The 22,272-nt window shown below is 36.0% G+C and overlaps 1 protein-coding gene across 5 annotated transcripts in view; it reads right to left on the minus strand.

Annotated features, from left to right (window-relative positions):
- CTNNA3 (catenin alpha 3) overlaps window positions 1–22,272 on the minus strand; it is a 1,731,503-nt gene that overhangs the window by 1,205,311 nt on the left and 503,920 nt on the right. For all 5 annotated transcript variants that reach the window (XM_053207653.1, XM_027062103.2, XM_053207654.1 and 2 more), the window contains one exon: window positions 8,706–8,909. In XM_053207653.1, coding sequence (XP_053063628.1) covers window positions 8,706–8,909 — 204 coding nt within the window. The remainder of the gene's footprint in view (window positions 1–8,705; window positions 8,910–22,272) is intronic.

Consider the following 22,272-nt stretch of genomic DNA (forward strand, 5'->3'; position numbering starts at 1 on the left):
CATGTTGGGTGCATAAACATTTACAACTGTTATAGCTTCTTGCTGGATTGTCCCCTTTATTATTATATAGTGCCATTCTTAGTTACAATCTATGTTTTAAAGTCTATTTTGTTCAATACAATTATTGCTGCCCTGGCTTTCTTTTGATATCCATTTGCATGATAAAAGTTTCTACATCTCACTTTCAATCTATAGAAGTCTTTAGGTCTAAAATGAGTCTTTTGATGCAGCATATAGCTGCATCTTGTTTTTATCCATTCTTACAGTCTATGTCTTTTGATTGGAGCATTTAATCCATTTATATTCAAAGTAATTATTCAAAGCACCTGGGTGGCTCAGTCAGTTAAGTGTCTGACTCTTGATTTCAGCTCAGGTCATGATCTCATGGTCGTAACATCAAGTCCCCTGTAATGTTCTGTGTTGCACGTGGGGCCTGCTTAAGATTCTCTCTCACCCTTCTCCCTTTGCACCTCCCCCATTCATTCCCTCTTTCTCTCTTAAAAAAATTAACATAATTTAATTTAAGTTAAAAAAACACAAAGTAAGTACTGACAGATATGTACTTATTGCCATTTTATTGTTTTGCTGTTGTTTAGAAATTTTCTCTGATCCTTTCTTGTCTTTCTTTCTCTTCTCTTCTCTGTCTCTTCTCTTTCACGTTTTGCTGATTTTCCTTAGTATATATTTGGATTATTTTCTCTTTATTATTTTCAAGTTTTAGTGGTTTTTGATATATCATTACCATAAGGCTTATATATACAACTTTTTCTGTAAATAGCAGTCTATATGAAGTTGATGGTCATTCAAGTTTGAACAAATTCTTTTCTACATTCCTCCCCATGTTTTAGGTGTATGTTATTATAGTCTTTATATTATTTTTTTGTGTGAATTTCCTGACTTATTTTTACAGAAACATTCATTTTTACTGCTTTTGTATTTCCTGCCTCTATGCTGTAATTTTTGGTCTCTCCTTTCCACTTGGAGGGTCCTTTTCATATTTCTTGCAGGGCTAATTTAGTGGTCATGAACTCTGTTAGTTTTTGTTTGGGAAACTCTTTATCTCTCCTTCTATTCTGAAGTACAGCCTTGCTGGATAGAGTATTCTTGGCTGTAGATTTTTCCCATTCAGCACTTTGAATATATTATGCTACTCCCTTCTGGCTTGCCAAGTTTTGTTGAAAAATCTCCAGTTACTCTAATGGTTTTTCCCTTGTAAGTTAATGACTTCTTTTGTCTTGCTGCTTTCAAGATTTTTTATCAGTATATTTACAAATTTAATTACAATATGTCTTAATGTTCATCTGCTTTTTCTATTTTGATGGGAGTTCTCTGTGCCTCCTAGATCTGGATGTCTGTTTCCTTATCCAAATTAAGTAAGTTTTCAGCTATTATTTCATCAAATACATTTTCATTCCCCTTTGTCTATTTTGAGACTCCTATAATACAAATGTTATTCCATTTGATGAAGTCACTGAGTTTCCTAAGTCTTTTCTTGTGTTGCATAATTTTTCTTTGTCCCTTTTGTTCAAGTTCATTGCTTTCCATTATTTTGTCTTCTAGGTCATTAATTCATTCTTTTTTTTTTCATTCTTCTTTTTCTAGCCTGAATTGCATCAAGTGTGTTATAATCTTGCTTATTGTACTTTTCATCTCTGATTCACTCTTCATTAACTCTTTAAATCTAGGTTAAGGGTACTGCTGATGTCTTCTATTCTTTTCCCAAGCACAGTGAGTATCCTTATGATTATTGCTTTAAATTCTTCATCAGACATGTTATTTATATCTGCTTCACTTAGTTCTCTGGCCATGGCCTTACCTTATTCTTTAATTTAGGATAAATTCCTCCATCTTTGCATTTTGTCTACATCTCTGCCTTCTTCTCTGTGTTAGAAAAGCCAGTTATGTCAAAGAAAAGAAAGAAAAGAAAAGAAAAGAAAAGAAAAGAAAAGAAAAGAAAAGAAAAGAAAAGAAAAGAAAAGAAAAGAAAAGAAGATTTGGGGTTGCCTTTACCTCTTTGGAATTTTAATTCTAACCTGTCTCTAGTATTCAAAAAAATCATTGCATAAAGATCATCCTAACTGCTTTACCTTATCATCATGACAAATAAGGCTGAAATTATTTCTAAAATGGATTTTCAAGGAAGAGGTAGAGGACTAATATGGAAGAAAAATCCTTTAACATCTCTTTGTTGGCTTAGCAAATCTTTATAATTCCCCAGGACAGGGAAATTAAACACAAGACTTAGAAATGAGATAGGTCTCTGAATAACAAAAGCCAGTCCATTTGATTATTTAGTCACTAAACAAATACATAATGAGAACCAACAATGTACTTTCACATAAGACACCAAAAGAAGAAAATATTGAGCAAGTAAGAGGTCTGGAAATGCAAATTAGTCCCTGCATACAGCCAGGCCTGACTTACTTTAGCCATCACTCACTAAACTCTCTGATACCCTAATACCTCTCTAATACCCTCTCTAATAAAGTACCAATCTGAGTACTAACTTCACCAACAACCTTACATCACTTGAAGATTCTGTCCAGTAATATGTCCAAACAACAATATCAACATGATTTCAATCCACCCCGGGGGAAATAACCATGTCTGATGATTCTTAGAACTAAATCATGATGACAACTCACCTCCAACTTTGTTTTCACCAACTATAGAAAGGCCACCATTAAAAAAAAACTTCTCTCTAAGACCCTCCCTTCTTTAGAGCCTCCTCACTCTGCCCCATCCACATGAAGAATTCCTTAATTATGCTGTACATCAGAGAAGACAGACTAGACCTAACCAATCCTGAAAGTATAACAAAAACAGCAGAAATGTCTTAGAAAAATAGACATTTTTTTTTACTTCTAAGTTTTAAAAAAAAACAGAAGTTAAACTTTATCTAATTCTAAATGTTCTCTGGAGTATATATTTTAATTAGTAAAATTCTTGTGGAATATATCTAGATGTGCATACAAATGAAGAGACTGTGATGAGAAAATTTTGTTTCTGAATATTCACACTGATTTTTAGAAGAGACCTATACTTTGCAAAATAAGGTCTTTTATAACAGGCAGTTCATCATATAAATCTAGTAGACGCTCAAAACTCATTTCATTGAATGCCAGAGAAGAAGTTTCTCCATTATAGGGAATATACAATATGCAATAATTTCATTCATTCTTTCATTAAAAACTACAATTTAGCTTTTTCTAAATGCCAAGTGTTATATCTTGGGCTAGAGATAAAATAGTAAATAAAATAGATATGTGATCTACCTGCATAAAGCTTAAAGTAAGAGATACTAACCACAACAGATTTAAAATGTAAGGAGTGATGATGATTCCACAAAAGAGACTAAGGAAGACTGGTATTAGTGTATATCATGGGCTTCCCAAAAGATGCTCACACCCTAACTCCCAGAACCTGTGAGCATGGTATCTTACATGGCAAAAGGAACCTGGTAAATGTAATTAAGGTTAAGAGTCATGAGATGGGATGACTCTCCTGGATAATCTGAGTGGGCCCTTAACTAATCACATGAATCCTAAAAAGTAGAGAACATATCCTGGATGTGGTCAGAGAAGTAGATGTGAGGACAGAAACAGGGTCAGGGAAATGTGACATTGCTGGCTGTGAAGATAGACAAAGAGGCTGTGAACCAAGGACTATGGATGGCCTCTAGAAGCTGGAAAAGGCAAAGAAATGGATTCTCCAGAAAAGATTGGAGCACTCTAACACTTCCTTTTTTGGCCCAGTGAAACTTATGTCCGACTTTTGACCTATAGATGTAAAATAATTATTTCCATATATTATGGAAAACATTAGAACAATCATATATAATCACTAAAGTGTTAAGTGGTCAACTGTTTTACCTGTTATAGATCCATGTGGTTTCATTACCTACTAATTTCTTATTAATGTGACAAGACATTGAACTTAGTAAACATAGAGCTTCAGTCAAAAAAACAAATGATCAAGACTTACTGATCTGCTTAAGAAAGTAAAGTCACCTAGATTCATACTGATCATGCGGATTGCGCCTGAGAAAACATAAGCTACATTCGTTTCCCACTGCTGAACTTCTCTGTACCCAACAGACTAACAAAATTTGAAACCTTGAAGTTACATTCATATAAAAGATGCACAGATTATGAGTTTTCATCTTGCTTTAAATTTTTACGGTTATCTTTATTGTGTCTCAATAATTACCAAGCGTTTTTTTTTATCAACAGCCCAATAGAAAAGCTCCTAACTAATCTGAAAAGCAAACCAGGCCCACCAAATGAGACACAACATTCCTTAAACTGGAAAGTTGAGGACTTAGGTATAAGAGCCATCTAAAATCTTTTAAGCAAATTCTGAGAAAGGTTTGAGTTCAGCTAATACCAGGAAAGTGCATTCCCTTTCGTTAAAGCAGATGAAACAGTTATAAAGAAGCGTCATTTCTGATATAAACTTGGAATAAAAATAAACCTAGAAACGTGTTCTGATAATATACCCCACAGTTTTTCCAGATTGGTTCGTACTGTTTAATTCAAATATTAATTGGCTAGGTCAGATATTAGCATTAGGCCTAAAATTCTGTACTTTCATATGAAAAGGAACTATTACACTGCTTGTGCAGTACTTTTTCATAATACTACAAATTCATATTTTTTTATTATTAGTGGGTTTTACCTGCAATAGAAAGTTAATATACTGTGCATATAAATGGGTTTCTGATCATGTAGACCACCACTTCATAAATTTAGCTCCTCCTGCTCTGACTTCTACACCAACATTAGGGCAGATAGCCAGATATTACCCACACGTAATAAGTCTTTCATTCCCTGAAAAAAAAAAATGCCCTCCTCAACAAGTATTTAACATTATATCCTAAGAGAAAGGAATATACAAATTCCTTAGTATACAAATACTAAGATCACCCAAAGAACAGATTTCTCACCTCTGTGCCCTTCTTCCTTTCCCAGGTTTCTATTCTTACCATTAATCCTCCCCATATTTTCTCCATGGTTATTATTTAATATATTAAATAAATATAAATTAACTGCTTTAGGCACATTGTCCATTTTAATTTTAAAAACTGAGAAGAAGCAAGTACTAAATTCAATATACCTGTAACCAAATGATAATCACTGAGCACCTGCTACCTGAAAGTCTCTGTGCTAAGGGCCAGGGAGAGAGTCCTCACTCTTTTGGAGCTCCTGTCCGGGAAAGGCACACAAACAAACACAGGAATGCCAACAGAGATGAGAGCTAAAAATGGGAAGTGCCAAGAGGGAAATGAATTTCAGGGGGTGTTTACTCTCCTTTGCCAGAAGAGGAGAAGAGGAAACATGGAGGAAGGAGGAAGGAAGAAAAAAACAGCCTCCATCAAGCATAAAGAGTAGTATGATCTAATCAATTAAATAAAATTTTTCTAAGTCTACTTTAAAAAAAAATTAAGATAATTTTATGGACATGATTTTTTAAAAGGTACTTACCTCTGATCTTAATTATTTGCATATTATAAATGAAAAAGTTCCTTTCCACTTCATTCTTCTAACATAGAACTTACCTTGTCTTAAAACCAACATACCGAAGAGAAGGATATTAGTAACATAAATAAATAGGTTATGTGTTCTTGAGAAATGGGCCTTGAAACTAACTATCAGAGTAAACCCTTGTTAAGAAAAAGAGCAGTAAGAAATATATATATATATTTTTTTTTCAGTGACTCACATAACATATTTTATACCTGAAGTAAATATTTAAACACCTGTCTCCTCTACATGACAAAATTACTTTTCAGTAATAATCATTATTTTTCTGATTTGTTCTTTAACTTTAAAGTAATTGACAAATTTTAAAAGAAGAACAAATTTCAGTTAGTGCTAAAATTCAATAAAGGATTTCACGTATGAACTTCACATGCATGAAATTTGCATTTACCTAATACAAATATTACCCCTAGCAATTCTGTTTTATTGTTATAATTTTAAATTTAAATAAAAATTCTGAGTGATAACATAAATATCAGAATTGAAGTGATTCTATTTCTAGTTCTTTTTCTTTATAATCATTGTGTCATCATTGTTTCTTTTGAATCTGCTGTTTAAATGCCTAAGGAATGTCATGGTTATTAAAGGATAATCATAAGATGTGCAATTTGAATCATTCATACATATCATTAAAAGTCAATTATAACCACAGTATTGTTTAGAACTTAAAAAAACAAAAGAATTTTGAGAAAAACACTTTATCACTTAACATTTAGAATTGCTAGAGTTTGGTGATAGCAAAAACCGACGAATTTTCAGTTCGTTTTATTATTGTTTACAAATATCTAGAGACAATGCACCTTCTTAATGATTTTACCCAGGGCAAAATGCTCTCATCACTTCACCTTTGGTATAAATAGTTTTTAACTCAAATAGTTTTTAACGCAAAATTGAAGAGAGCCATAAAATCACTTATGTGGTATGTATTTATGATGTACAGGACCAGTTTCAGGGGCTTGTGACTGTACTCAGGGCCCCATACTCAGAAAGGAACCCCATGCTTGGCCTTTAATGCTTTGCTACCACAGTCTTGAAATGTTTAATAATTTTACCTTGGGATTTGTGTATATTAGTGATGGAGCATATGCCCTAGACTCACAAGCAGTTCTGCCTTTCGGGCACAAGTCCTTAGCCACCTGCTCTCCCACCCAACAATTACTGCCACCCTCCATGCCCAGTGGGGGCCTTAGCACAAGGCAAAGTGGATCATGGTCATGGGGCAGGGCTAGAGACACCTGTGAGGGTCTCACAAGTACTATGTAACAGAGAACCTAACATTAAATAGCAAGTAAAAATCACCTTCTCAGGTCAATCAAGACTATGAGGGGAAAAAAAGCTTTTTCCCTGATTTTAAACAAGAGTACTTGCATTTTCATTTTGCATCAAGCTCTACAATTATGTTGCCATCCCCAACTATGTATGTGGGTGACTGTGCATGTGTATCTGTTTGCTTTTGCATCTAAAAGAATAAAACAACTTTATATCTGAAAAGTTAATTTATCTATAATTTTATACTTTATAGATTAAAATAAACTTATATGCAATTTTATTTGTATGTATAAATATGAGAATAATTTTAATGGTTTATAGATCATGGGAGAAGGAAATCCGATACAATACTATCTTTTGAGTTTCTTATAATTGCTAAATTCCCTTAAAAACTCTTTAACTAGGGATGCCTGAGTAGCTCAGTCAATTAACCATCTGACTTCAGCTCAGGTCATGATCTCGCTGTCCATGAGTTTGAGCCCTGCATCGGGCTCTGTACTGACAGCTCAGAGCCTGGAGACGGCTTCAGATTCTATGTCTCCCTCTTTCTGTTCTTCCCCTGCTCACACTCTGTCTGTCTCTCTCTCTCTCTCTCTCTCTCTCTCTCTCTAAAAAGTAAACAAACATTAGAAAAAAATCTTTAATTAAAAATGTATTATATGCTTTCTGGGTTCATGCTTTTCTTATATAATTTTCTATTTCTTACACTTTGTCGTAATTTTCCATAAAATTTTTTTTAAATACTAGAAATTTAAAAAAGAGATATTATATGCCAAAATTGAAGACATTCTAGCTTCAGAAGCAGGACATGACATTACTAACATGTTCTTATTAACAAAGTCTGCTTTACAACTTTGATCTCTTGACAGGCAAGAGACTTTTGGTCAGGAGCCAAAGTTATCAAATATTAAGATATGAAGATACATCAAATGTGCAGAAGGAGCCTTAAAACTCATTAACTAATTTTAGCACATTTCAATTATTCACATAAATTACTTATACTGAACAATCCTAAATCTTCAACTTCATACCCCAAAGTCATATGATTTGTAACTAATAATTTTCAAAATGTACTCTCATAATTCTTGAACTATTCCATTTATAAAGAAGATGAACAAAATATTGTATATATATTATATATATATATATATTATAAATCCTTCATTTTATTTAGCTCTATTACTTAAGGGGGCTTCATGATCAATATATGGTTGACAATGTCTTCAATGCTTTCTTGTTCATTTTAAAAACAGCAATAATTTGAGTGTAAAAACTGGCATATGTACTCCATAGATGGATGTAGAAAAATACATATGAACTGAATATATCACATATGAATATATATGAAATGAAACCAAAAGGATCTTGAAACAGATACTTTTGCATTTGTCTAAATTTAGACAACATTTATAATATTCCTAAGAGGTAGGTCAGACTGCAAAAAATTATACAAGTATATCATTTGTGAAAAAGCTTAGGAGCCAAAGTGACAAACTACAGGCACTCTACACCTTCAAAACTGAACCCTGATTCCTGCAGCATTCACTTTATCTAATACTATCTAAATTCCAATTTTGTTATTCACCAATGTAATCCTGAACAACCTTCCCATTTTTTCATCTTCCTTTTATTGATGTGCAACTCCAGTTTCTTTTCTCTAATCCTGACTCCCTTCTTCAACTAATATTTAAATACTTCCTCAAATAAAACAATTATATATTTTTGGATCTCATCCCTAGAAATTCCTATTTCAAAGCTGTACTCTGTGAGTAGAACCCATTCAGAAAGCCAAACCATGTAAAATCATGTACTCATTTGTAAATTATTACATTTGTACACAGAAAGAACCTCAGTACATACCCATTGTAAGGGGTTGGTGGAAAACCAGTTACTTACATTGTTCATGTACTCTGAAAGCAGGTCCTGGAGAGCCTGACGAATGGCATTGCATTCTGCGATAATCCGTTCCCGATGGAAATCTCTTGTGCAGGAAGAGTCAGCCAACAGTGCAGCCCCACTGATAATGGCTTCAAGACGTTTTTCTAGTGATGGTCTTATTTCTTCCTCAGTCACTGTGAGTGGATCCAAGATAATTAAATTCTAAAGGAAGAACACATTTGGATGATTAGAACTCTATGGCATTCTGTTTTTAAGAAAACTAAATATTATTTCATTTTCTCATTTAGAATTCAGATGTGATAATAAAGAGAATTTTACTTCCATGCATAACTCTATGTAGCAATTATTATTCAAGTGAGTGACAAAAATTGTGCAATTATTAACATCAAGTCTAGTGTCAGACAGACCAGTATCCAAATCTTGCCTTTCCCACTGACATATAGCGTGAACCCAATCATGTGTCCTTCACACTCCGAACCTCACCTTTCTGATCTGTAAAACTAGAATATGAATGTCGCTTGTCTCATAAAACTGTTGTAAAAATTATGACAAGACTTAATATAGTGCATGGCACATATTAACTATTATTTACAGTAGTCACCTTAATATTGAACTTCATTGTTTACATAATATTTTAACATATATCATCTCATCCTGACAACACTAGAAAGAGTTGGGCAGTAAAGATACTGGTAACCACACACTTAAACTTGTGAGAAGTTAGGCTGAAGCTATCTTACTCAAGGTCATTAGGCAAATAAACAGTGAAGTTCAGATTAATACCCAAGTTGTATAATATTCAATATTCAATATTATTTTCATCATGCCTCACTGTAAATCATATACTCTAATTAGCCTCAACACTAACATATCAAAGAGAATTCTGAATTTAATTATTAATTTAAAAGTAAAACTCTGTCTTCCATTTGATCTATTATAACTTCCAGCTATTTCCCACTACTGGAACCTGACATGGTATTTTTAATGTTTCCATTAGATATAAGTCTTCAGGCAAGAGAAGCCAAGATAATCTACAGCCTATGAAGAAATGATGGAGGGTATGTGGCTCTAAAGGTTCTTTTATTAAAATATATCAAGAGGGGAATCCTTTCCAAGGTTTAAGCATAATGTGATAATTGGAGAAAGAACTAATATCAAATGAAAGCTCTCTGAAGAACCCTTAACATAAAATGAAATCATACAATGATCTTCAAGATGTGCATGCACATGTGAGTATACATACACACATACACAAACACACCCAATGGTCAGAGGGTCTAATCTTACATTATGTAAACACCCCCCGCCACACACACAGGTGTATGCATATTATGTGTATGTAATCTTACATTGATCCTTGTCCTATATTATGTTATGATGAATCATTGGGATATAATGTCAGATAAAATTTTTAAAACTACAAAGCTAGGGCCAAGCTAGGAAGAGAAAATTATAACAGAAAAGGAAACATTTCAAAACAATTAGAAAGAAAGAAAAATTAGTAGTCACCAGTGTTTGTACAGTATTGCTTTTCTTGATGATTCACATTTTGGATACCCCATGTATGCCCTTCATTTGTAACTGGAGATTGTGTCTGTCTCGTAGACTTGTTGTATATAATTCACTCTATAATGTTCACATATTATATAATATAAAATACAACTACAACATATCTTTTATAAAACTGGTTAAATGTCTTAAAATTATTCAGAAGAATTCTTCCTTTCATGATTCTATTCCATTCCTATTTTTCTATTGTGTTACTGAGTCTCTCCATTTTTCTCTTTCAGATGGACAAAAAATGAAAAAAAATTGAAAGGAAATTAATTTTACAAATACCAAATTTAACATTTTCTTTATCCATGCATATAATTGAAATAACCTCACCATAGGCTTGGCCATATGTCAAGGATTCATTTACATCTAAATCTACCTCCTTACTTCATTTGCAAATTTTGCCATGTCTTTCTTTGGCTCACTATTTTATTTTTTTTTAATATGAAATTTATTGTCAAATTGGTTTCCGTACAACACCCAGTGCTCATCCCAACAGGTGCCCTCCTCAGTACCCATCACCCACCCTTCCCTCCCTCCCACCCTCCATCAACCCTCAGTTTGTTCTCAGTTATTAAGAGTCTCTTATGTTTTGGCTCCCTCCCTCTCTAACTTTTTTTTCCTTCCCCTCCCCCATGGGCTTCTGTTAAGTTTCTTAGGATCCACATACATATGGTATCTGTCTTTTTTTTTTAATACATGAAATTTATTGTCAAATTGGTTTCCATACAACACCCAGTGCTCATCCCAAAAGGTGCCCTCGACAATACGCATCACCCACCCTCCCCTCCCTCCCACCCCCCATCAACCCTCAGTTTCTTCTCAGTTTTTAACAGTCTCTTATGTTTTGGCTCTCTCCCACTCTAACCTCTTTTTTTTTTTTTCCTTCCCTTCCCCCATGGGTTTCTGTTAAGTTTCTTAGGATCCACATAAGAGTGAAACCATATGGTATCTGTCTTTCTCTGTATGGCTTATTTCACTTAGCATCACACTCTCCAGTTGCATCCACGTTGCTACAAAAGGCCATATTTCATTCTTTCTCATTGCCACGTAGTATTCCATTGTGTATATAAACCACAATTTCTTTATCCATTCATCAGTTGATGGACATTTAGGCTCTTTCCATAATTTGGCTATTGTTGAGAGTGCTGCTATAAACATTGGGGTACAAGTGCCCCTATGCATCAGTACTCCTGTATCCCTTGGATAAATTCCTAGCAGTGCTATTGCTGGGTCATAGGGTAGGTCTATTTTTAATTTTCTGAGGAACCTCCACACTGCTTTCCAGAGCGGCTGCACCAGTTTGCATTCCCACCAACAGTGCAAGAGGGTTCCCGTTTCTCCACATCCTCTCCAGCATCTATAGTCTCCTGATTTGTTCATTTTGGCCACTCTGACTGCCGTGAGGTGATATCTGAGTCTGGTTTTGATTTGTATTTCCCTGATAAGGAGCGACGTTGAACATCTTTTCATGTGCCTGTTGGCCATCCGGATGTCTTCTTTAGAGAAGTGTCTTTTCATGTTTTCTGCCCATTTCTTCACTGGGTTATTTGTTTTTCGGGTGTGGAGTTTGGTGAGCTCTTTATAGATTTTGGATACTAGCCCTTTGTCCGATATGTCATTTGCAAATCTCTTTTCCCATTCCGTTGGTTGCCTTTTAGTTTTGTTGGTTGTTTCCTTTGCTGTGCAGAAGCTTTTTATCTTCATAAGGTCCCAGTAATTCACTTTTGCTTTTAATTCCCTTGCCTTTGGGGATGTGTTGAGTAAGAGATTGCTACAGCTGAGGTCAGAGAGGTCTTTTCCTGCTTTCTCCTCTAAGGTTTTGATGGTTTCCTGTCTCACATTCAGGTCCTTTATCCATTTTGAGTTTATTTTTGTGAATGGTGTGAGAAAGTGGTCTAGTTTCACCCTTCTGCATGTTGCTGTCCATTTGTTAAAGAGACTGTCTTTTTTCCATTGGATGTTCTTTCCTGCTTTGTCAAAGATGAGTTGGCCATACTTTTGTGGGTCTAGTTCTGGGGTTTCTATTCTATACCATTGGTCTATGTGTCTGCTTTTGTGCCAATACCATGCTGTCTTCATGATTACAGCTTTGTAGTAGAGGCTGAAGTCTGGGATTGTGATGCCTCCTGCTTTGGTCTTCTTCTTCAAAATTACTTTGGCTATTCGGGGCCTTTTGTGGTTCTGTATGAATTTTAGGATTGCTTGTTCTAATTTCGAGAAGAATGCTGGTGCAATTTTGATTGGGATTGCATTGAATGTGTAGATAGCTTTGGGTAGTATTGACATTTTGACAATATTTATTCTTCCAATCCATGAGCAGGGAATGTCTTTCCATTTCTTTATATCTTCTTCAATTACCTTCATAAGCTTTCTATAGTTTCCAGCATACAGATCTTTTACATCTTTGGTTAGATTTATTCCTAGGTATTTTATGCTTCTTGGTGCAATAGTGAATGGGATCAGTTTCTTTATTTGTCTTTCTGTTGCTTCATTGTTAGTGTATAAGAATGCAACTGATTTCTTTACATTGATTTTGTATCCTGCAACTTTGCTAAATTCATGTATCAGTTCTAGCAGACTTTTGGTGGAGTCTATCGGATTTTCCATGTATAATATCATGTCATCTGCAAAAAGTGAAAGCCTGACTTCATCTTTGCCAATTTTGATGCCTTTGATTTCCTTTTGTTGTCTGATTGCTACTGCTAGAACTTCCAGCACTATGTTAAACAACAGCGGTGAGAGTGGGCATCCCTGTCGTGTTCCTGATCTCAGGGAAAAAGCTCTCAGTTTTTCCCCGTTGAGGATGATGTTAGCTGTGGGCTTTTCATAAATGGCTTTTACGATCTTTAAGTATGTTCCTTCTATCCTGACTTTCTCAAGGGTTTTTATTAAGAAAGGGTGATGAATTTTCTCAAAGGCCTTTTCTGCTTCGATTGACAGGATCATATGGTTCTTCTCTTTTTTTTGTTAATGTGATGTATCACGTTGATTGATTTGCGAATGTTGAACCAGCCCTGCATCCCAGGAATGAATCCCACTTGATCATGGTGAATAATTCTTTTTATATGCCATTGAATTCGATTTGCTAGTATCTTATTGAGAATTTTTGCATCCATATTCATCAGGGATATTGGCCTGTAGTTCTCTTTTTTTACTGGGTCTCTGTCTGGTTTAGGAATCAAAGTAATACTGGCTTCATAGAATGAGTCTGGAAGTTTTCCTTCCCTTCCTATTTCTTGGAACAGGTTGAGAAGGATAGGTATTATCTCTGCTTTAAGCGTCTGGTAGAACTCCCCTGGGAAGCCATCTGGTCCTGGACTCTTATTTGTTGGGAGATTTTTGATAACCGATTCAATTTCTTCACTGGTTATGGGTCTGTTCAAGCTTTCTATTTCCTCCTGATTGAGTTTTGGAAGAGTGTGGGTGTTTAGGAATTTGTCCATTTCTTCCAGGTTGTCCAATTTGTTGGCATATAATTTTTCATAGTATTCCCTGATAATTGTTCGTACCTCTGAGGGATTGGTTGTAATAATTCCATTTTCATTCATGATTTTATCTATTTGGGTCATCTCCCTTTTCTTTTTGAGAAGCCTGGCTAGAGGTTTGTCAATTTTGTTTATTTTTTCAAAAAACCAACTCTCAGTTTCGTTGATCTTCTCTACAGTTTTTTTAGATTCTATATTGTTTATTTCTGCTCCGATATTTATTATTTCTCTTCTTCTGCTGGGTTTAGGCTGTCTTTGCTTTTCTGCTTCTATTTCCTTTAGGTGTGCTGTTAGATTTTGTATTTGGGATTTTTCTTGTTTCTTGACATAGGCCTGGATTGCAATGTGTTTTCCTCTCAGGACTGCCTTCGCTGTGTCCCAAAGCGTTTGGATTGTTGTATTTTCATTTTCGTTTGTTTCCATATATTTTTTAATTTCTTCTCTAATTGCCTGGTTGACCCACTCATTCGTTAGTAGGGTGTTCTTTAACCTCCATGCTTTTGGAGGTTTTCCAGACTTTTTCCTGTGGTTGATTTCAAGCTTCATAGCATTGTGGTCTGAAAGTATGCATGGTATAATTTCAATTCTTGTAAACTTATGAAGGGCTGTTTTGTGACCCAGTATATGATCTATCTTGTGTACTCGAGAAGAAAGTATATTCTGTTGCTTTGGGATGCAGAGTTCTAAATATATCTGTCAAGTCCATCTGATCCAATGTATCCTTCAGGGCCCTTGTTTCTTTATTGACCGTGTGTCTAGATGATCTATCCATTTCTGTAAGTGGGGTGTTAAAGTCCCCTGCAATTACACATTCTTATCAATAAGGTTGCTTATGTTTATGAGTAATTGTTTTATATATTTGGGGGCTCTGGTATTCAGCGCATAGACAATTATAATTGTTAGCTCTTCCTGATGGATAGACCCTGTAATTATTATATAATGCCCCTCTTCATCTCTTGTTACAGCCTTTAATTTAAAGTCTAGTTTGTCTGATATAAGTATGGCTACTCCAGCTTTCTTTTGGCTTCCAGTAGCATGATAAATAGTTCTCCATCCCCTCACTCTCAATCTAAAGGTGTCCTCAGATCTAAAATGAGTCTCTTGTAGACAGCAAATACATGGGTATTGTTTTTTTATCCATTCTGATACCCTATGTCTTTTGGTTGGTGCATTTAATCCATTTACATTCAGTGCTATTATAGAAAGATACGGGTTTAGAGTCATTGTGATATCTGTATGTTGTATGTTTTATGCTTGTAGTGATGTCTCTTGTACTTTGTCTCACATGATCCCTCTTAGGATCTCTTGTAGGGCTGGTTTAGTGGTGACAAATTCCTTCAGTTTTTGTTTGTTTGGGAAGACCTTTATCTCTCCTTCTATTCTAAATGACAGACTTGCTGGATAAAGGATTCTCAGCTGCATGTTTTTTCTGTCTAGCACACTGAAAATCTCGTGCCAATTCTTTCTGGCCAGCCAAGTTTCAAAAGACAGATCAGTCACGAGTCTTATAGGTCTCCCTTTATATGTGAGGGCACGTTTATCCCTTGCTGCTTTCAGAATTTTCTCTTTATCCTTGTATTTTGCCAGTTTTACTATGATATGTCGTGCAGATCAATTCAAGTTACGTCTGAAGGGAGTTCTCTGTGCCTCTTGGATTTCAATGCCTTTTTCCTTCCCCAGTTCAGGGAAGTTCTCAGCTATAATTTCTTCAAGTACCCCTTCAGCACCTTTCCCTCTCTCTTCCTCCTCTGGGATACCAATTATGCGTATATTATTTCTTTTTAGCGTATCACTTAGTTCTCTAATTTTCCCCTCATACTCCTGGATTTTTTTATCTCTCTTTCTCTCAGCTTCCTCTTTTTCCATAACTTTATCTTCTAGTTCACCTATTCTCTCCTCTGCCTCTTCAATCCGAGCTGTCGTCGTGTCCATTTTGTTTTGCATTTCGTTTAAAGCGCTTTTCAGCTCCTCGTGACTGTTCCTTAGTCCCTTGATCTCTGTAGCAAGAGATTCTCTGCTGTCCTCTATACTGTTTTCAAGCCCAGCGATTAACTTTATGACTATTATTCTAAATTCACTTTCTGTTATATTATTTAAATCCTTTTTGATCAGTTCATTGGCTGTTGTTATTTCCTGGAGATTCTTCTGAGGGGAATTCTTCCGTTTGGTCATTTTGGATAGTCCCTGGAGTGGTGAGGACCTGCGGGCCCCTTCCCCTGTGCTGTCTTGAATAACTTGTGTTGGTGGGAGGGGCTGCAGTCAGACCTGATGTCTGCCCCCAGCCCACCGCTGGGCCCACAGTCAGACTGGTGTGTGCCTTCTCTTCCCCTCTCCTAGGGGCGTATTAGCTGGGGTGGGTAGGCAAGGTGCATGGGGGCAGGAGGGGCAGGCTTAGCTCGCTTCTCCTTAGGTGATCCACTTCAGGAGGGGCCCTGTGGCAGCAGGAGGGAGTCAGATCCGCTGCCGGAGGTTTGGCTCCGCAGAAGCACAGAGTTGGGTGTTTGTGCTGAGCGAGCAAGTTCCCTGGCAGGAACTGGTTCCCTTTGGGATTTTGGCTGGGGGATGGGCGGGGGAGATGGCGCTGGCAAGCGCCTTTGTTCCCCACCAAACTGAGCTCTGTCATCCGGGGCTCAGCAGCTCTCCCTCCCTTTGTCCTCCAGCCTTCCTGCTTTCTGAGCAGAGCTGTTAACTTATGACCTCCCAGATGCTAAGTCGAGCTTCCTGTGGGAACACACTCCGTCTGTCCGGCCCCTCCACTTTTGCAAGCCAGACTCAGGGGCTCTGCTTGGCCAGCTAGCCGCCCCTCCGCCCCGGCTCCCTCCCGCCAGTCCATGGAGCGCGCACCGCCTCGCCGCCCTTCCTACCCCCTTCCGTGGGCCTCTCGTCTGCGCTTGGCTCCAGAGACTCCGTTCTGCTAATCCTCTGGCGGTTTTCTGGGTTATTTAGGCAGGTGTAGGTGGAATCTAAGTGATCAGCAGGATGTGCGGGGAGCCCAGCGTCCTCCTACGCCGCCATCTTCTTCCCAACTGGTATCTGTCTTTCTGTGTGTGACTTATGACACTTAGCATAACCCTCTCCAGTTCCATCCACGTTGCTACAAAAGGCCATATTTCATTCTTTCTCACTGTCAAGTAGTATTCCATTGTGTATATAAACCACAATTTCTTTATCCATTCATCAGTTGGTGGACATGTAGGCTCTTTCCATCATTTGGCTATTGTTGAGAGTGCTGCTATAAACATTGGGGTACAAGTGCCCCTATGCATCAGCACTCCTGTATCCCTTGGGTAAATTCCTAGCAGTGCTATTGCTGGGTCATAGGGTAGATCTATTTTTAATTTTTTGAGGAACCTCCACACTGTTTTCCAGAGCGGCTGCACCAGTTTGCATTCCCATCAACAGTGCCAAAGGGTTCCTGTTTCTCCACATTCTCTCCAGCATCTATAGTCTCCTGATTTGTTCATTTTGGCCACTCTGACTGCCGTGAGGTGATATCTGAGTCTGGTTTTGATTTGTATTTCACTGATGAGGAGCGACATGGAGCATCTTTTCATGTGCCTGTTGGCCATCTGGATGTCTTCTTTAGAGAAGTGTCTATTCATGTTTCTGCCCATTTCTTCACTGGATTATTTGTTTTTCAGGTGTGGAGTTTGGTGAACTCTTTATAGATTTTGGATACTATCTGGCTCACTATTTTAATACAAACATCCTATTCCAATGTTTCATAACAATTATTAAATCAATTAAAACCTTCTTGAAAATGTCCTTCCAGTGTGATATTGTCATTAAGAAAATACACTGAGGACAACAGAATTGCTCTTTGCTTGATCAAATGCCATTAGAAGATGTGTTAGAAACAGTAAATATGTCTCTCCAGCTTAAAATGATAGGTAAAATTGATTAAATTTCAAATGTGTTTACCTTTAATTATTGCTAGAAGAAACACAAACTTAGATGGCTATGATTTCACGTCGGAAAACATCCCTTCTTACAGGATTAAGTTCACTCTAGCTCCTCTCTACAAGACCATTCCTCAAACTATCCTACCTTCGGATTTTTACCTGCCTGACCTTTAAAGCTGGATTCTTTGATCTCATCCAAACTCAAACCATTGCTTGCTGTGCTATCTACTACCCACATGCAGACCTCTTGATTCTGCTTAACTACTGTCCTCCTATTTACATCCCACAAAAATTTTCACTAACCTTGTCATCAAATCAATAAAAAGATGAATTTTTTATAATATAACTTGAATGTTCTACAAAGTAGAATGGATATTTGAGACTGACTGAAATAAAAAATCTCTCCTGAACATCAGTAAGATGATGAAATAGATTCTATATCTCACATCCCCATAGAAACTGATTTTAACAATGACCCATGAACTAGAATACATTTATCAAAGCCTCAGCATACAGCTGAGAGGTTCTAGCACCCCCATGGAGCAAAAACTCAAGCATTGAAGAGGATGAAAAAAAAAAACACTTTCACTTTAACCATGTCAAGGTAGCACAGCTCAGGGTGAAGAGAGACTGCCTTCACCTGCGATTTCTCTCACTGGAAAAAGTGAGCCCTCAGCTTCCCCAAACTTGTGAAAAGGCTATCCAAGAGATGCAAATTCATCTTTCCATATCAGAACATTGAAAGAATTGGGAAAGCTGAATAATCTAGGAATAGCTAAGAGCAGAGAAAAAAAGGCAAGAGCACAAAGCAACCAATACACGGATTTCAGCAAGTGGCAGATCCTACTAACTGGACTGGGACTCTAATAAGAACCTTTCCCACAAATCCAACAGGATCTCTACCTACAGATCCTATAACTAGCCAGAATTTACCACCAGCATTCCCTGCACCTCTTCCTGTCCTGTGGCCAACACTCCATGCTCCCCTGCAGACAATGCATGTAAGCTCCTACACACAGCACATAAATATCAGCATCCAGCTGGATCTGCTGGATTAGGAGAAGGTGTGTAACCTTGAAAACCTCAGGGAAATGCCCTAGGGGAGATAAATAGGAGGATCTCAGCACCCAGCCTGGCTTTGCAAATCAAGATAAGGCACACAATCTTAAGACTTCTCCCCCAGGAGAATAAGGAGGAATAAAGCAAGTGCATACATAGGAAGAGTCTGGAGACTCCAGTATCTCTGGCCTGGATGACTGGTGAAGCTTTTTCTTTCCTGAAGCCAGTAGTAAAGAAGTGACTCCTTCTTCAAATGTGAAGACAGAATGAAAGGTTTCAAGGAACATGAAAAATCAAGGAAATATGATATCACCAAAGGAACAAAATAAAACTCCAGTAGTTGATCCCAAAGAAATGAAGATTTTCTAATTGCCTAAAAAATAATTCAAAACAATCATCTTTAAAATCTCACCGAGATAAGACAGAACACAAGTAGACAACTCAATGAAATCAGGAAAAACATACAAACTAAATGGCAAGTTTGACCAAAAGACAGAAATCATAAAAAATAACCTAATAGAAACCATGGAGCTGAATATATGACTGAACTGTAAATCCACAAAAAGGGTTACAGACTGTAACCTGTTGTAGTCTGTAAGAGCAGACTACAGCATACAGAAGAAAGGATCAATGAATTCAAGGACAAATCATTTGAAATTACCTAGTCATAGGAACAAAAAGAAAAAAAAATATTTAAAAGAGTGAAGAAAGCTTATAAGTCTTATGGAATACCAACGAAAAAATAAAAATCAATATACACATTATGGGATTCCCAGAAGGAGCAGAGAAGAGAAAGTTTCAGAAATCTTATTTAAAGATATAATGACAAAAACTTTTCACAAATTGGGGAGGGAAATAAACATCCAGATCCATGAAGCACAAAGAACCCCAAGCAAATTGATTAAGCATAAAGAGATCTTCAAAGAGACATATTACAATGAAATTGTCAAAAGTCAAAGACAAAAGAGAATTTTGAAAGCAGCAAGAGAAAAGTGACCTACCTAATGTAAAGGAGCCCCCCTAAAACTACCATAACATTTCTCAGCAGAAATCTTGCTGGCCAGGAGAAAATGAAATGACATATTTAAAGGGCTGACAGAAAAAGGTGGTGACCACAAATATCATAACTGGAAAAGATGTTATTCAGAAATGAAGAAGAAAAAACACATTTCTGGACTAACAAAAGCTGAAGAAGTTTATCACAAGTAGGCCCACAAGATATGTTAAAGAGAGTTCAAATTGAAACAAAGGATGCTAATTAGTGACATGAAAACATATAAAAGTATAAAACTCACTGATTAAGATAAATATATAATTAAATCCAGAATACTCTAAAATTTTAATGATGGTGGATAAATCACTTATAACTATAGTATAAGGTTTAAAAAACAAAAGTATTAAGAATAACTACAGCTACAAAAATTTGCTAATGAACACACAACATAAAAGGATGTAATGTGTAACATGAACAACAAAAAAAATGTGAGGAAGAATGAAAGTATACAGTTTTTATAAGTAATCAAAGTTTTTGTCAGTTTAAAATAAACTGTTATTACTATAAAATGTGTTATGTAAGTCTCATGGTAACCATAAAAAATAATCCTGTAGTGGATACACAAAACATAAAGATACTACTACAAAAAACAAACCACCAAATTACAAGAGACGATGAGAAGGAAACAGAAACAAAGGAACTGAAAAATAGAAAAAAAAATAGGCAATACTAAGTCATTTCCTAACAATAATTACTTTAATCTTAAGTGAATTAAATTCTATAATAAAAAGACAAATAGTGGCTAAATAGATATTAAATTAAAAAAACAACTAAATGCTACATAAAAAACAACTATATGGGCATATATGCTTACATTAGCTTTTAGATCACAGATAGGCTGAAAGTGAAATGTTGTAAAAGGATATTCCATGAAAATGATTATTTTAGTCTACTTCAGTGTATTCACTTTTTCAAACGACCTTTCTTTTTTCTCTTTAATTTCTTTTCTTTTCTTGAATGCAGAAAGAGAAAACCTATATTTTTACTTTCAATTTTTATTAAAAATACTTTTATTTAATTTTTTTACTATATTATTTGCTTTTATGTAACTTTTTTCAAATTCTACTTGAGTTCCATCATTTTATTTTAGTCTACTACAGTGTATTCACTTTGTCAAATTTTCAAATGAACTTTTTTCCTTTTTTCTTTTTCTTTCTTTTTCTTGGATGCAGAAAAAGAAAAAATTCATTTTTATTTTTAATTTTGATTAAAATATTTTTAATTTTTTTCTACTATATACTTTACTTTTGTGTAAATTTTTTCAAATTCTATTTTACTCCCGTAATCTTATTTTAGTCTACTTCAGTGTACTCATTTTTTAAAATTCTCAAATGATTTCCTTTTCCCCCCCCTTTTTTTCCTCTAATCTTTCAAACCACTTTCAACACCCAGACCAAAATACACCTAGGATCTAGCACCATTTATTCGATTTGTGTGTGTATGTGTTTTTAATTTTAATATATTTTTATTTTTAATTTTTCTACCTCATTAGTTCCATTTCTCTGTTCAAAATGACAAAACAAAGGAATTCACCCCAAAAGAAAGAACACAAAGAAACGACAGCCAGGGATTTAACCAACACAGATACAAGCAAGATGTCTGAACCAGAATTTAGAATAACGATAATAAGAATACTAGCTGGAATCAAAAATAGATTAGAATCCCTTTCTGCAGAGATAAAAGAAGTAAAAGCTAGTCAGGATGAAATTAAAAATGCTCTGAGCTGCAATCATGGATGGATGCCGCGGTGGAAAGAACGGATGAGGCAGAACAGAGACTCAGCAATACAGAGGACAAACTTATAGAGAATAATGAAGCACAAAAAAAGAGGTATATTAAGGCAAAAGAGTACGATTTAAGAATTAGAGAAATCAGTGACTCATTAAAAAGGAACATCAGAATCATAGGGGTCCCAGAAGAGGAAGAGACAGAAATAGGGGTAGAAGGGTTATGTGAGCAAATCATAGTGGAAAACTGTCCTAACCTGGGGAAAGACAGACATCAAAGTCTAGGAAGCACAGAGGACCCCCATTAGATTCAACAGAAACTGACCATCAACAAGGCATATCATAGTCAAATTCACAAAATACTCAGGCAAGGAGAGAATCATGAAAGCAGCAAGGGAAAAAAAGTCCCTAACCTACAAGGGAAGACAGATTAGGTTTGCAGCAAACCTATCCACAGAAACTTGGCAGGCCAGAAAGGAGTGGTGGGACATATTCAGTGTGCTGAATCAGAAAAATATGCAGCCAAGAATTCTTTATACAATAAGGCTGTCATTCGAAATAGAAGGAGAGATAAAAAGTTTCCCAGACAAACAAAAATTAAAGGAGTTTGTGACCACTAAACCAGCCCTGCAAGAAATTTTAAGGGGGACCTTCTGAGAGAGAAAAGATGAAAATATATACATATATATATCTCAAAAGCAACAAAGATTGGAAAGGACCAGAGAACACCACCAGAAACTCCAACTCTACAAGAAACATAATGGCAATAAATTCATATCT

Source organism: Acinonyx jubatus, chromosome D2 (assembly GCF_027475565.1).
Source record: "Acinonyx jubatus isolate Ajub_Pintada_27869175 chromosome D2, VMU_Ajub_asm_v1.0, whole genome shotgun sequence".
Classification (NCBI taxonomy): domain Eukaryota; kingdom Metazoa; phylum Chordata; class Mammalia; order Carnivora; family Felidae; genus Acinonyx; species Acinonyx jubatus.